The sequence below is a fragment of the Antechinus flavipes genome, chromosome 6 (assembly GCF_016432865.1).
Source record: "Antechinus flavipes isolate AdamAnt ecotype Samford, QLD, Australia chromosome 6, AdamAnt_v2, whole genome shotgun sequence".
NCBI classification, from domain to species: Eukaryota; Metazoa; Chordata; class Mammalia; order Dasyuromorphia; family Dasyuridae; genus Antechinus; species Antechinus flavipes.
Genome location: NC_067403.1, coordinates 16,824,089 through 16,837,838, shown reverse-complemented (window position 1 = coordinate 16,837,838; position 13,750 = coordinate 16,824,089). Strand labels below are relative to the sequence as shown.

General features: G+C 32.6%; 1 protein-coding gene across 2 annotated transcripts in view; it reads right to left on the bottom strand.

Annotated features, from left to right (window-relative positions):
* The window catches only part of RBPJ (recombination signal binding protein for immunoglobulin kappa J region), a 100,663-nt gene that overhangs the window by 7,291 nt on the left and 79,622 nt on the right, over positions 1 to 13,750 (bottom strand). For both annotated transcript variants that reach the window (XM_051967263.1, XM_051967264.1), the window contains 4 exons: positions 8,972 to 9,137; positions 3,403 to 3,577; positions 2,824 to 2,961; positions 2,570 to 2,682 (listed from right to left, as the gene is read on the bottom strand). In XM_051967263.1, the coding sequence (XP_051823223.1) occupies positions 2,570 to 2,682; positions 2,824 to 2,961; positions 3,403 to 3,577; positions 8,972 to 9,137 (592 nt within the window). The remainder of the gene's footprint in view (positions 1 to 2,569; positions 2,683 to 2,823; positions 2,962 to 3,402; positions 3,578 to 8,971; positions 9,138 to 13,750) is intronic.

Below are 13,750 nucleotides of genomic sequence, written 5' to 3'. Positions count from 1 at the left end.
GCTTGGTTAACTTGTTTCAAAAAGACATCAACATTACCTTGGAACTTTGGGAGACACAGGGATATGAGGGATTGTGAGGTCCAAAAAAATTGCTACGAAACCTTAATAAGTAGGTTTACTGGGAAACCTAGTTGCAAGAACGCTGTAAAAGCACTCCATGAAAGCAATGAATTCCAATTTGGTGCCCATATTCCAAAAATACACTAAACCTTACTGTTGGGAAATGAAGTAACTACTCATCTTTAAATCCTTCAAGACACAAAGTTCTACAAAATTAAAAAGCTATATGTCCTGATATGCCAGATGACAGAGTAAAGGATTCAGAAAATGTTTCCTGCATCTTTAATTGATTACAGCAAGGAGATTAATTCACCTTTTTGAGGTGAGGTCATCAAGGCACACACAATTACTGTATACTGACAGCCTTTATAAAGACTCAGTCCCTCTCTCCCCTCGACATTTAAATACCCTCGTCAGGAAAGATTCAGCTGTCAACAATAATAACAATAATGCACTTGAAGTGAGTCAGGAACAAATGTTTCTTTAAATACATCAGCAATTAATATTTCAAAAAACTATACCAACTAATATCCAAATTCGTATTGTTTCCTCCTCTCATTTTAGGTCCTGCAGAATCTAATGTGTAACATAACTTTTGGAAATTCCAGATCTCATATTTACCAGTTATGTCACTGCAGGCAAGTCCTGTGACTTCTCTGGACCTCAATTTCTTTATTTGTAAAATGATAAGGTTGGAGCCGATTACCTCTAAGGTCTTTTCCAATTCTATCACCTCACAATTTATGGTATCTCAGCAGCCACTTAATGCCAAAACAACGACAGAACCTGTCTAGAACAATGATTCGGATCAGGGAGAAAAAAACGGGAAACCGTCCAGGTAATTACTGTATTTGGTTTTTTGTTTGTTTTTTCATTTTACTATTAGCTCCAGTTTTGCAAAGTTTCATAAAATTATTTAAAGCTTTATCTTCAGGAGGATATCGTAATGAAATAGCAAATAAAAGCACTTTGCAAAATCATGAGACACAGTAAAAGAAACAGCCAAATAAAAAACCAAACAGAGCTTACCTGACCTTTTTCACTCTGGCTGCTTTTCCCAGCAGAATTCTGGGGCAGAGACAAACTAGCGTACTGTCTGCTGGGATGCCTGAGAGTGAGAACCAATGGGCTATTTCAGGGAACATGGAACTGTAGTTCAAAAAGAAAGCAGTTGTTTAAATGCATAAAATTTATGCCCTTTTCATTTCTTTAAACAAAAGGTCACTTTTAAATCACTTAAATAGCATCTAGAGCTGTAGAAAAAGGAAATTATATATTTATACATGTATAGATGGGCATATGCATATGTGTGTCTGTGTGTTTTTGGCCCTTGATGTGAAAATATCTGGAAAGCAATTTTTTTCTTTTGCCTAAGAAATGTAATTTCTCTAATTTAAACTTTTCCTTCCTAATGAAGCCTTTTACAATTGAAACAAATTACTACTTGTCTTTTCAACTAGAATTATAACTTATCTAGGGCTACTAATAATAATAATGCCTATTTCAATATTTGAAGGATCCCTGACTTCCTTCCTCCACAATTCCACTGCAATCACCCAGGCCTTGGAGAATAGTACCAACGAGATGGACACCGGCCCCACGGAACCACTTGGCATCCAATCTGCTGCTAGCCAGCCTTCCATGGCTGATGATCACTGGTGGACAGGCCACCCAGCCAAGCTTGTCCAGCCTAGCCTGCTAAGACTCGCCAGAACTTAGGTTCCACTTGCTGGGCTTCAAGGACTCCATACCATAATGAGGTTCTGGGAGAGCTAGGGGACAAAGAAGTAGGGGTAAAATGCTTTAATCTCAATAATCAATATATCATAAAATTTGAAAATGAAGTTAATCTCATGTTCAACATGAGTTCAACAAGCATTGATTAAATTGCACATAAGGTGGTAAGTGCTGGGCACAGACTACAATAAGGGACTAAGCCGTCCTGCCCTTGAGAGGTATCAGAGTATCAGATCTGTCATCATTTCCTCTGGAAACATTGGTATTTTTTTAAAAGCACAGGCAAATGTTTCCTGATTTGAATTGGTTGAATTGAATATTGTTAGTAGAAAAGTAAATTTTATTTTAAAACAATCTACTACCTGAGGGTGGCCTGGTAAAATATGTTTTCAGACCTAACTGAAATTTCTCTATTTTTGCATATCTGAAATACCAATCCTCAAAGAAAATATTGAGGCTCAAAATACAGGGTAGAATGAAGCATTCGCAGTTAAGCTGGGGATTTCTAAATGCAATTTATAGTGCCCTCTGCTGAACGATTTAGTCATTCACTCACAATAAAACACCAGAAAAAAAGTTATCTATGAAAAAAATACCATATGTATCCATTACAAAGTCCATAAAAATCACTTCTATGATTATTTTACAACTGTATTCTTATCAAAGCATGTAACTAATATATTCCATGTGGCAACACAATTGCAACTTGGTCATTTGTTTGCTGCAAAAATGACTTAGTTTATATATTACTAAAGTAAAAGTGGAACTCTACCAATCTTGGGAGTGCCATGCCTGTAACTGAACACACAAGTTTGACAGTCTGTCCATAATGGATATAGCCGTCTCTCACTGTGAATTCTTCTCCTTCTGATTCATCATCATCCACTGTAGAAAACAAATCAAATTCTGTCATGTTAGAATGCATCAAATGCTCATGAAGATTATACTCAGTGTTTGTTTTTAATATTTTTAAAAAGGAATTACAATGTTCAAAATGAAACATACTGAAAAGATGTTTATACTTACAGAGATGAATATAAAATGCTCCCCACTGTTGTGAGCTGGCATGGAAATTCCCTCCTTCTACATGTAAATATCTGGTGCTGACTGTCTGTGATCGAAGCCGATTAAATAATGCCACTTTTGTTCCTGAAGCTATGCATACTGTGAGAGAAAATATTTTCTATTATTATGTCTTCTTAGCATTTATAGTCTATATCTTTAGGTCTTTTTTATTTATGAGTATTTATTTTTGAGTAAATAGCTTCTGCACAAATGTTTAGAAAGTGTCATGCTTTTCTAGTTTTTATGATTCTTGAAAATAGGCATAAAGGAAATCTATCAATCCAAAATGAAAAACTCATCAGTCATTTACAGAATAAGTAAATATGATGTTGACATTAAAAAAGGAGTTAGATGTAGCTTCTAAATTTCACTTAAAAATTGAAAGCAATTCAATAATTGCTTATAATATACAAGGTATTTCTTCCTCATTTAATGGAAAATAAGTCATAAACATGAGAATAAGCTTCCTTCTTTCATCTTCAATGTGAATATTATGCCTAATTACCAGTAAAGTAAATTGTCAAACTCAATAATACTTACAGTCAGCATTTTTCAATGATTGTTTCTTTTTAGAAGGTTTGGAGATGACTTTGATCCGTTTACTGAGGAACACACCAATGTCGTCACTGTTGCCATAGAACATTTTTACAGATAACATGAAATGTTTTCGCTTGTCTGAGTCAGATATATACAGTGTTTTGGCTGTGCAATAATTCTGTGGAAAGAAATATTTAATTGCACCAAAACCATAACAATGTGCTATCAACAACTTAGAATGGCCATGGCTAGGCTGAGTAAGGTTTTAAGATTTGTGATAGTTCAATGAGTAGCTTATAAACACTAGTGTCCAAATAAAAAAAAGTGAAGTTTCAAACTGAAATTGTCTCCTAGAAAACTGGCAAACATTCTTCACTACTAAGTCTTAAGAAATATTGTATTGATTTTCCTTTTTAGCTTTAATATTCAAAAAAGTTAGCCTTGCCTTGCTGACAACAGCACTAAATCTTTTCAAATGGCTTTAAAAATGACTGTAGTAGTTCAGTCAGAAGACATATATTTAAAATTAAAAGTCCATCATGGTCTTTTTGCAAAAGAAAAAGGGGAAACTATTTTTATAATAAGATTTTAGAAGTGGTCTTTCTAAAAAGTATCATATAAAACGTTACTTTGATGTGTATTTGCTTTATTTTTCCTTATAAGTAAATATCAAATAAGTTTATGGGAAAGGACACTTCACTAATTATGTGTCATTAAATTATATAGTAAAAGGTTTTAAAAAAAAAAAAAAGAAATATGTAGACTATAGCCACTGAAAATAATGGAGAACCACAACTAATAGGAAAATAACCTTGTTTCACTGAGAATAATAAAGGTCAAATGCTTTGAAAATTTTGAAGTGCTATATAAAGGTTGCCTAGTCTAACACCAGAGGAAGGGATATTTGATGAACCTGAACCATAATAAGTGGCACTTATTTTAATATGCTGGATTGAAAAATCATCCAACCTGCTACAATGCTATGGCACAAATTACTACTGGCATAATATCCATATTTTTTAAAAGGTAAGAAAAAAAAACCTGCTATAAATTTTGTTTATTGCTATTTTAAGACCTCACTGAATTTTCATTTTTACAATTTTAGGTGTGCAACTTCTTTAGGAACTAAGGAGAAAGACAAATCATTCATTACGTCTTACTTTTTAAATGGGGAAACAGAAACATAAAAGGGTTATATGATAGAAGGAAACTATTATATCTTCTTGACTTTTTCTTGGTAAAATCCTCAAATGTGAAAAAAAGTTTTATGTAACAATGTTGCATTTCTTAAATAGGTATATTTTAATTTGGCTTATTTTGATTTCATCACATTTTTTTTAAATCTAAGATTAAATCTAAGATCGAGTTGATGTGATTTTAGCCAATTTCTGTTTGTTTTGGTAACAGAATAATTTAGGAAGTGGATGGTAAACCTCAAGTTTTTTTGTCTGTTTCAATTCACTTTGCTAACTAGATGTACTGCCTTAGTAGCAGAACAAAAATATTGCAGGTTTATCTCAAGATTTTTCAGTAGCAGAAAGATTTAAAAATAGAGGTTTGGTTGCCATCTTGAATTTCTTTTTTTATGATGAGGTTTTTAGGATTCAAAAGAAACTTAAAAGCTTGGTGAGGATTTGCTCTGCAGATAGCAAATTTAAGATGAAGCTAATAGTAATAAAAATAAACAAACAAACAAAAAAAAAATAGTACTTTGCACTCACATAGCGCCTTTCATCCAAGGATCTCCAAGCGCTCAAAGATGGCATCTGTAAGCTGTTGTGGCAGGAGCCATGGGTCCGCCATACTTTTAAAGTGACAGCATAGTAGGTCAAATTAGCCTAAACTATGGAATTGTTCTGCAACATAAGACGAGGTCTATGAAAATGAAAATTAATGTACTAAAAGTGTACATATACTAATGCAGGGAGCAAATACTAAGTGTCTCTAAATTAAGGCAGTTACAATCTAATAGGAATAGCTTAATCTGGGATGGGGAGGATAGTTGTATACAATCTAAACAGGAAAGGAGGAAATAGGGAAGTTTAGCATTATATATTAAGAACAAGTTAAGATGTCATGGTAAAATATTGGTTAGCAAACACAAAAGGAAAAAAAGTATATGGGATATCTGATCATAAGAACTAGAGGCAAACAAGAGATTTTGTCTTATAAATATAATCAAAGCATCCAAAGGTCATTCTCATGGAAAAATTGAAATTTAATTGTTCCAATCCATCAAGACAGACTTTAAGAAATTTTACTAGAACTACAGTACTTACTGCTAGCAAAGGGTTGGTTAAAAGCAATAAGTAATTGGGATATAATGAATACAAACTTCTCAAATTTCCATATAAGGAAAAACCCCGAAAAGTTACTTTAACCATAAAAATGTTGTCTTTGTAAAAAGCTTGAAACTAAGAAGCATATTTATTTCAGCATAAGATGTTGCTAAATTAGCTGAAGTAGCTCTAAACAAAAATAATGCAGGTGACAATTTCCCTAAAAGAGAAGTGTAAAAATATTTAGTTCATTTCCAAAAAGGGTATTAAAAGACACTGAAAGAAAGAAAAAGTTGCCAAGGGAAAAAAGGAGGAGAAACAACTGATCTGAATAAAACCTAGAAACATAAAGATTTATTTTTTCTGGGTAATGGACCTAAGATAATACTAGCAAAGGGAGTGTAGAAAATAAAGTACAAAACAAATGAAAATAAGAATACTAATAATTTAGTTCATATGAAGTTCATGAATTAGCTTATTCTAAATTCATTTAAATAAGAAACAATTAGGGAAAAGTACTTTGACAATACGTAAATGGTATTGCTCTTAATGTGGGAAGAAACAAAATGCCATTACAAAGAACTAATTCTTTCACTATTGAACATTCTATTATTAGTACCTTGTTTGTCTCATCTTGTTTGATAAGGTTCGGATGCAAACAATCTTTAGACAAGTTACTAAGCTTCTGTTAAGCTTTTATATGAAAAACTTCAAAAGAAGTGGCTTTGTAAAATATTCACCACATAAACAAAGAAATAAGAGAAGTAGTGGTGATTCTAAAGATGCTAGGGTTGAAGAGTTTATTATACAAAGATCAATTCAATGTTGACCAACCATTTCTTTACATCATGAAGCACAAGAAAATGCACACTATCTCTTCCTTTGGAAAACTGCCTTCTCTTTGGGTGGCATATAAAAAGTCCTACTTGACTTTCCTATGAAGTTTCTATTAACCTTGTATCCAGAGAATCATTATCTATAATATATAACATTTTGTCAGTATTAACACATAATGAATTCTTTAGAACAGACTTCTGTTTTAAGTATTAAGTATTATTATCTATATTTTACAGAACATGGAAGTCAGGTTTAGCAGTCACACAGCTAAATCAAAATTTGAAACTAGAAGTCAAAATTTGAAACTAGATCTAAGCAGTGTTCTTTCCAACCTTCCCACAGTATCTTACATTGTACTTTTCAAAGTAAATTAAAAATACCAAACTATGGTCTAAAAATTAGTTCTTTATAAATTTGTGATTAATTACACCTTTTGGTACACAAAATGTAAGTATATATTCAAAGTATGACTATGAATGGAGCAATGGTAAATATTATTTTCTCTGAATCTTTTTTTTACTGTCAGAATCAAATGTTTGCTTTATTTTAATTTTTGTCCCTAAATAAATGTTAGTCACATTTTTTCCTTGTTCTTCATTAACCTCCTGTCACCTCATTTATCACCTATACTGAACAACAGAGGGAAGGTGGCTACCTCAGGAACTGCTGAGCAACAAAGCCGTTTCATCATACTTTCCAATGCCATGTCATCAGTTATTAAATAACTGATTCTATTAGGATGATTTTTATTCAAATAGTGGTTGTAAAGAAGTTATCTAGACAATTGTTTCACAAATAACATTTTGTGTGGGTCAGAACATGCTGAGCACTTAGAACAGGACACGACTGGGCTTCTACCTCTTGCTTCTGTTCCACTGTGAAAGACTGAGAGCTTGGGGAGGATGTGCTGTGAGAAACTGTACAAGCACAGGGATTCATTCATACCAAAGTCTCATGGAAGACGGCATAAGAACCTCCCCCTCTCCCTCTGGGGCAAGGCAAGCGCCAGAGAGCAGCTCTGGAAAGTGAGGGTCCCCAAGAGGGCTAATGGCGCTAAATGGTCAGCTAGCCCGGGAACGACCGAGGAGTTGGAGTCCCTGGCTCCCAGCCATTTGTGTCACTTGGCTGTTTCACTATCTCTAAGAGTGGCTTCTAAGTGTACCACTCTAACAGATCTTGAGCAACAATAGGCAAATTAAACAAGAAATTAATCCACTGTAAGACATATTTTTTAAAGTATTTACTTTGCTAAATTAGTAAAAACTTTTCACAATAAATTAAAATTATGTTTCTTTAGATAAAAAAATCAGAGCTTTAGAAATACATTGGAGACACTGTATTGGTTGGGAATGCAAAGGAAAGTGTGTACAGTGCCAAGAGAACTCACTGATGTGGGATTTAACTTGGATTTGATTTAAAAATATATAGTCAAAATCAGGTAGATACACATTCTAAGGCTCACTGAAGAGAGAAAACCAAAAAAAGGGATGGTTAACTTGCAATGTGTTCAATTTTCATTGTGAGATTTCTTAGTGGATTTTTTTTTCTTTAACATCTCTTTGATATCTTTAAGTTGCATTTGATTATGTACAGTCTTATTTAAAATGAACTATTTTAAAAGCAGTTCAGAGTAGTTTAAAAAAATTAAAAGCAAAAGCTTAAGCAGCAATACAAGTAAAACTTCTATTACATTTACAGCTAACTGAGAGAAATTAACACTTGAATAGCTAATAAAAAATGAACCAAAAAAACTAAATTTGTTAGAAGTAAAGAAAAGAGTTAGTTATTTCCTGAATATAAAAGAAGAAAGGATTAAGTTAGATATTAACACAATATGTTTGAAAGTAAGGTCAACTAGCTAATGGGATAATTTGCTAAAGAAAGCAATTTAAGCATTATCACAAAAAAGTTTTGAAATAAAGCTTTTCAGAAACAGTTTTTGAACAAAGTTTTTCTCCTATGTCTAGCATTGTTTTGTTCTATGTCTAAAACAAACACTTTTTTTCTAGTATGTTTAGCTTAGAAATGTGAATCGTTCAGAATTTATTGGAGGGTTTTTTCTGCAAGAGATTAGCATTCTGCTTCCATAAATTATGATTATGCTCCAAAAAACCTAATGGGAAAATAATAATTAAATTAAACATTCTACAACTGCTAACTCATGACTCTTTACATTGTTAATGGATTTAATCAGAAATCACAAATTCCCTGACCCAGTGAGTTCTGTCACCTCACTGAGAATCTCCGCATATGTCCAACATAAGCCATCAGAGACCTCAAGACTTAGCCACTTATACACTAATAGCTTAACGCAGACCATTCAAATTCTGACAAGTATTTGGTTAATTTATCGAATATAGAAAGAATTCTGATACCTATGAATTGTTATTCCCCAAGTTAAATGAATCGTTGCCATAATGCCCCTCATACGAATATATGTACAGGTCTTACTATACCTTTCCTTCCAAGTTCAACTGCTGCATTTCTTGGTCACTATTTCCTATTCCAATAAATGCACATGGCTGAGATTCTTGTTCAGAAGAACCATCACGTTCCATTTGCTCTTTTTTTTTCTTCCATCCACTGCCCATAAGATATACACAAGGAGGAGGACAGAAAAACCTGAAGACAAAAACCAAAAGTGAGCTATATGAAAACACTTAAATTTAAAACTGTCGATAAATGAGACTTATAACTGAACCTCATGAAAAGCAATCTTCACATACTCAAGTTGACGCGCTTTCATCTATTCTCTTAGGTTTGTAAAAAGTGAAGTAAACATACATGTTCAAGTTAGGCCTCATTCAAACAATCTATAGATTCTTTAGGACAAGACAATTAGATTACATACACACACACACACAGAGTATACTGGTAAAGCTAATCAAAATATAATTTGGCTTTATTTATTGGGACCTAACACACCAGTTGATGCATTTTAGTCCTCATCTAAACAGTCTTTGTTGCAAGAAGGATTTTGATTACAAGAAATTATCCACACCAACACATTCATGGAGGGTACCCACAATATAGCGTTATAATAAATCTTCTGGTGTACATCTATTTTTGAGGGTTATTGATAAGATTTTACTACTTGACACTACAATACTCCCTTCAGAGTGTGGAAGTGATCCTGGGACTTGAAAACACAATGGAAACCCGAGAGCCAGGCAGAGCCAATTTCACAAAGCGCCAAGATTTGGATTCCAAAGTGTGTACAAAGCACAGTAGAAAGAGGAGGCTGACATAAGACTGGTCAGGTTGCAGACTTCTCTCAATAGACACCAATAGGTACGCTGACAGGGATGCTCTCACGAAATGCTTAAGATTGTGGTCCTGAAACAGAAACTGTCTTTGCTAACATCAAGAAGGAAGAAAAAGGTAAATTTTGACAGAAGCTCAAAAAAGCTTCCAATGAGTAATAGCTGCCTTGTTTTATCTGCTACAGAAAGGAGTGACTTTTTTTCCTTAAAAAAAAAAAATCAGTCAACAATTATTTATAATGTACTTACTATATGCCAAACTTTAAAATAATATACTATAAAAACATGCTATAACTCTGATTACTTAAATTGGTGTTATCAAGAACTGATCATGAATGGCTTGGCTCTTTAACAATTTTTAGAGTCCTAATAAAGAAATCATGTATATTATATAAATGAATATGATAGTATTTTGTCATAATTACATCAACATCTACTATAGTTTTCTTTTGATTTTAAAACATTTCATTAAGCTTGGTACTTGATTAAGTTGGTCAACTTAATGCTTTTCTAACAAAGGCAGCAATCTCCACTTCAATGGTCTGGAATATTTCTTTTCATATTTATGTTGTGATTACTAATTAATAAAACAATAGAAAATACCTACTTAAGAATCTCATGATTTTAACCTCTGATGTATTTTTTTTTTGGGGGGGAAGGGGGGTAATCCTTTACATGTATTTGTAAAATGATGTGACTCAGCCTATCCAAAGGTAAGGACCAAAGCAGATTTATTACATTAAAACAAATGTAGGTAATTCCAGTTTGAATTTCCTAATAGTAAATAGTCTAATTACAATTTCAATTAAAATATTGTTTTTAAATTACAGAAGGCATTTGATCATGACTATCATAGATGATAATTCCATGAATATCACACTGCATGTACTCCATATATGAGGTTTTTTGTTCAATATAATACAAATTGATATACCATTACGAGAAATGAAATATGTTTAAAAAAATGATATTCTTCAGATAAAAAGAACAAGATGACAATGTTTGGTTATCTCATTTTGCAGAGTTCATAAGGAGCATGAGCAAAAAGATCTGAAGGTAATTCATAATAGAACTGTTTTAGAAAAGGAGGAAGAGGTTAAAAAAAGTTATAAGAATTTCACTTGATTTTCCAAACCAAGTCAATATAGATTTTGATTCTCAGTAAGTTCAAAGCAAACGAACATAGGAGAGAGATGAAAAATAATAGTACATATGACTTAGAAGTGGAATGCATTAAAGGGTAAATACTAACAGACTATTTAAAAGCCTCATGACCAGGGATTAAGAGTCCTTCACACAAGCATGGAGTCCGAGAGCCGTAAGGGTTGGGAATCACTGAGTTCCACTCATACATGAAACTCATATGTGAGTTCCACTCATCCACATCCCAAGAAATGGTTATTTAGAACCTGTCTGAAAACCTCCAAAGACTTCTTGGGAAAGAACATTCTACTTTTGGTCAGCTGTAAAGAAGTACTTCTTCAACCCCAAGTTGAAATTTGTCTCTTTTCAATCCCTATAACTTATTCTGGATTCTTCCCTTTAAAGACAAAAAAGGAAAAAAAAAATTCTAGTATAGAAGAGAGATAGAAGGCACTGGTTATGGAGAGTACCAAATGTCACCAAAAAACTTATATTGCCTCTATCTTAACAGATAGGAAATGATTAATTATTGTTGTGGGAATCATATCATAATGAAATATACAGAAGCAATTAGACAACTGAATAGTTAAAATGCAATAATATTCGTTAAAAAAAAAAAAAAAAGAAAACCACATATGCCTATCACTCAGTAGAGAATAAATACTTGTTCCCTTCCTACTTGTCCAAAATAAAAATCAATATCAAATTTGAAAAAAAAATTATCTTTAGATGAGAATCAAGCATTTGTAACACTAGTTTGACTCCCTGATAATGAAAGGGGGAAAGGAAAAAAAGAAAAAAAAAAAAAAACAAACCCTGATTATCATGATTTCCTAATAAAGTTCAACTAACTGTAAAAAAGTGGGCCCAAAAAAGAAGGAAATTGTCTTAGTCAGCTAATACTCAATCCCTTTGCCAGGTGCAGAGACAGAGCAGCCAAGATTAATAACAGCTTAAAATACAAATCCATATGTAAAACACTGTAGATAAAGATGGCAGAAAATTATAGGCAGGATAATCAATTTAAGATAGCAAAAAGCAATGAAATGAAAAAAGGTCTAGAGTTCTCCAATTGATAAATTGTCAAAGGATATGAAAAGACAATTTTCAGCTGAAGAAATTAGTCATATAAAAAAAATGCTCTAAATCACTAGTGATTAGAGAATTGCAAATTAAGACAACTCTCAGTTACCAAAAAAACAACCCCAAGACATCTGATAGAATAAAATACATCCAGACACAAAAATGTAGATACCCTTAATCTCTTAAAATTACCAAACAACAATTTTATTACTGATTCATTCAACAACTATTACCAACTATCAAATACTTATTCAATCTCCAGGGCCAACTTGAAAGCCAATCAGGATATAAACATAGATATTAACAACTTAATAATCATTAAAATTATGGAAAATAAAAAAAAAATTTTCCAATGTGCATTGACTATAAAAAGTAATAACAAATGGGAGAGGAGGATTCCCATTTTAGTACAGGACTAACCTACCACTCATTCAGGATAAAAAGTCTAGGCTAGGAGAGAAGCAATCTCATGTCGTTTCAGATTTGGACAAATGCTCATAGGTTTGAGTTGATTGGGAATGATTCCAAATATTTCAATCATTAAGTCAGTTTTAGTTTACAGCTCTAGGAGGTATCCTGAGCCTGCTATAGAAGAAATTCAACAGCAAGCTGGGCTTTGTCAGTTCTAGTATCAAGGGGTTTAAAGATTAAGGGCAAGTCATCATCTAGAGATAGTGTTGTTTTTTTAATCAATCAGTAATGTTACAGATCTGCGAATTATAAGTGTAAAACAAGAGTAACACTTCAATATGTCAACAGATCCAACACCAAAAGAAATCATTCAAATACAACTAATCATTTTAATAAGGAAGTTTACTTAACTGTATGAATATCTGGGAAAAGGGGGGCAGTGATAATTCTAAAAGACTAAGATAAAGCCTGAAAATAGAAAGTTTGATAGATCCCAATAAGTTGAATGGAAATCCTGTTGCTTTTAATACCATAATTACTTATAACTTATACCAGATTTTATGTGAAATTGTTCTGTAAACCTTAAAATAATAAATGAAAGCAAAATAAAAATACCAATTAAAAATGCTTTTCTCTACAATAACCCTATGGGGTAAGTAATGCAAAGATTACTAGTCCACTAAGGCAGCTGGAACTTAAAAAAGCCTCGCTATACAGCTTGAAAAGGATCTCAGTTGGGATCTGAATTTGAGTCTATTCACACTAAACTGGCTAGACTTTTTGACCACTATATCATAATGTACCTCAAAAACTTGTGTAATAAAGTGCCACGTATATTTCAGCTAAAACTATCAATAATCTATATTTAATGTCTTTAATAAAGACATGAAATTATGAAGTTGCAAAATAAAGATCAAGAGATTTGAAGAGGCAAACAATTTTGCCTTTATTTAGCTGTCAAACTATTAAAAACCAGTGCTACTCTCTTCCACTAGGTGGCGATAAACACACGATTTAGATTTAATTTACAGCAGACTATTTTATAAAGCCATTCCTTTATTTTTATGAATTAATTTTTTAAAAACTTACCTAAAATATTGAAATGGATTACAATTTAGGTTCAGGAAGTGACATGGTGTCAAGAAATGCTCTTTCACTAAACAGCATCACAAAGGGGAGGCACATTGTAGTAATTATATTTGTACAACTCTGTATTTTTCACAAAAATCATACTTATTCACAAGTCCACAAACAAAAAAATAGCATTACTATCTTCCCATAACTCTTGCAATGTGGACAACTGTCACCTTTGCCAATTTGCTGGATGTGAAGCAA